Source organism: Pseudozyma flocculosa (genome assembly GCF_000417875.1).
Source record: "Pseudozyma flocculosa PF-1 unplaced genomic scaffold scaffold00004, whole genome shotgun sequence".
NCBI lineage: Eukaryota > Fungi > Basidiomycota > Ustilaginomycetes > Ustilaginales > Ustilaginaceae > Pseudozyma > Pseudozyma flocculosa.
In genome coordinates this window covers 919,636-921,005 of record NW_006920872.1, presented here as the reverse complement: position 1 = coordinate 921,005, position 1,370 = coordinate 919,636, and the positions used below count along the sequence as shown (strand labels likewise).

Genomic DNA, 1,370 nt, shown 5'->3' with positions numbered 1-1,370 from the left:
CGTGGCGGACGTGGCGGTGGCGGTGTGGGGGGCGGGGAGTCGGGTTGGGGAGGCGAAGGGGTGAGATGGAGGTGAGAGGGACAAGCCGCGGGCAGGAAGAACCAAGGTCGCTGTCCCGCGCCCTACTGCCCGCCCGCTTGCCCGCGCGCACGCCCTGTGGGGCTCCTTCCGCACGCTTGCCGTCTGCCTGCCTGCCTCTCACGCCCGTTCGAGTGTGACTCGCCCCGTCCTCCGAGCCTCCCCTAGTACATTATAATTGTAAAGTTTCGGGGCGTTGTATAGGTGAGCCTCCTTAGCTCAGTGGTAGAGCGCGTCACTAGTAGTGCGATCCGGGTTGGCTTGGACCGTCATGACGAGGTCAGTCGTTCAAATCGGCTAGGAGGCATGATCTTTTTTCTGCCCGGAAAAAAGGGGTCTGCATCGGCAAACGCAGGGCGGTCTGGGCACAGCCTGGATCCAAGCGAGAGAGGCGCTCTCGCGCACAGACGCTGGATCGCTTCACTCGTTCGTCTCGCCACCACCATCTTGTTTCATCGCGCCTTGTTTCGTCTACCTAGACCGTCACTGCCTCCGCCACCGACTGCATCGCATCGCATCGCATCGCACCGCATGCCATTACCGGCCTCGACCCGACACCGCAGCCCTCAGGGAAAGACGCCCTGGTAGACCGAGTCGAATCCGCCTGCACCGGCGCTGGCGCCAGGCCCTCCCTGACCTTGGCCGTGGCCTGCGCCGCCGTTGGCCTGGCCAAACAGCGACGGGCCGTGCGGGTCGGGCGGGAGGAGGGCGTTGGTGAGGTCGTGCGTGTAGCCGCCAATGGACCACTCGAGGAAGCTGTCGAGCTCCTGCAGCCCGGGCCCGTAGTCGAACTCGGTCGGCAGGCCGGGCCATGGCGCTTGCTGCTGCCCGTGCGGCTGCGACTGCGACTGCGGCCCGGCCTGCTGCTGGTAATGCGGCTGCATGCCTCCCTCGTGCGGCATACCAAAGTGCGCCCCGGCAAAGCCTGGCTGCTGCTGCTGCTGGTGATGATGCTGCATCGGAACCGCAAACGGCAGCCCCTGCTCGTGGTGGTGGTGGTGATGGAGCTGCTGCTGCTGGTGCTGTTGCGACGGAGGCGGCGTGGGCTGCTGGGCATGCGCGTAGGGCGGGAACGCCGGCTGCGCCTGCGACGCGTAGCCGGACGACGTCGAGTACGACGGTTGCAGCGGGGCGTGCGTGCCTCCATATCCCGCCGCCAGGTGCGCTAGCGAGGCGGCTTGGGCGCCATCGTGGCTCGTCCGCGCTTCCGTCGGCGGCGCCGGCAGCGGCGGCGGCTGCTGGTGCGGCTGGTGTTGCTGCTGCGCGCCAAACGCAGGATCGGCATGCGACCA

General features: G+C 67.3%; 1 protein-coding gene across 1 annotated transcript in view; it reads right to left on the bottom strand.

Moving 5' to 3' along the window:
• Positions 1–644: 644 nt before the first annotated feature.
• PFL1_01789 (uncharacterized protein) overlaps positions 645–1,370 on the bottom strand; it is a gene marked incomplete at both ends in the record, with an annotated part of 4,355 nt that continues 3,629 nt past the window's right edge. Inside the window, one exon of the mRNA XM_007879299.1 lies at positions 645–1,337. Within this exon, the coding sequence (XP_007877490.1) occupies positions 645–1,337 (693 nt within the window). The remainder of the gene's footprint in view (positions 1,338–1,370) is intronic.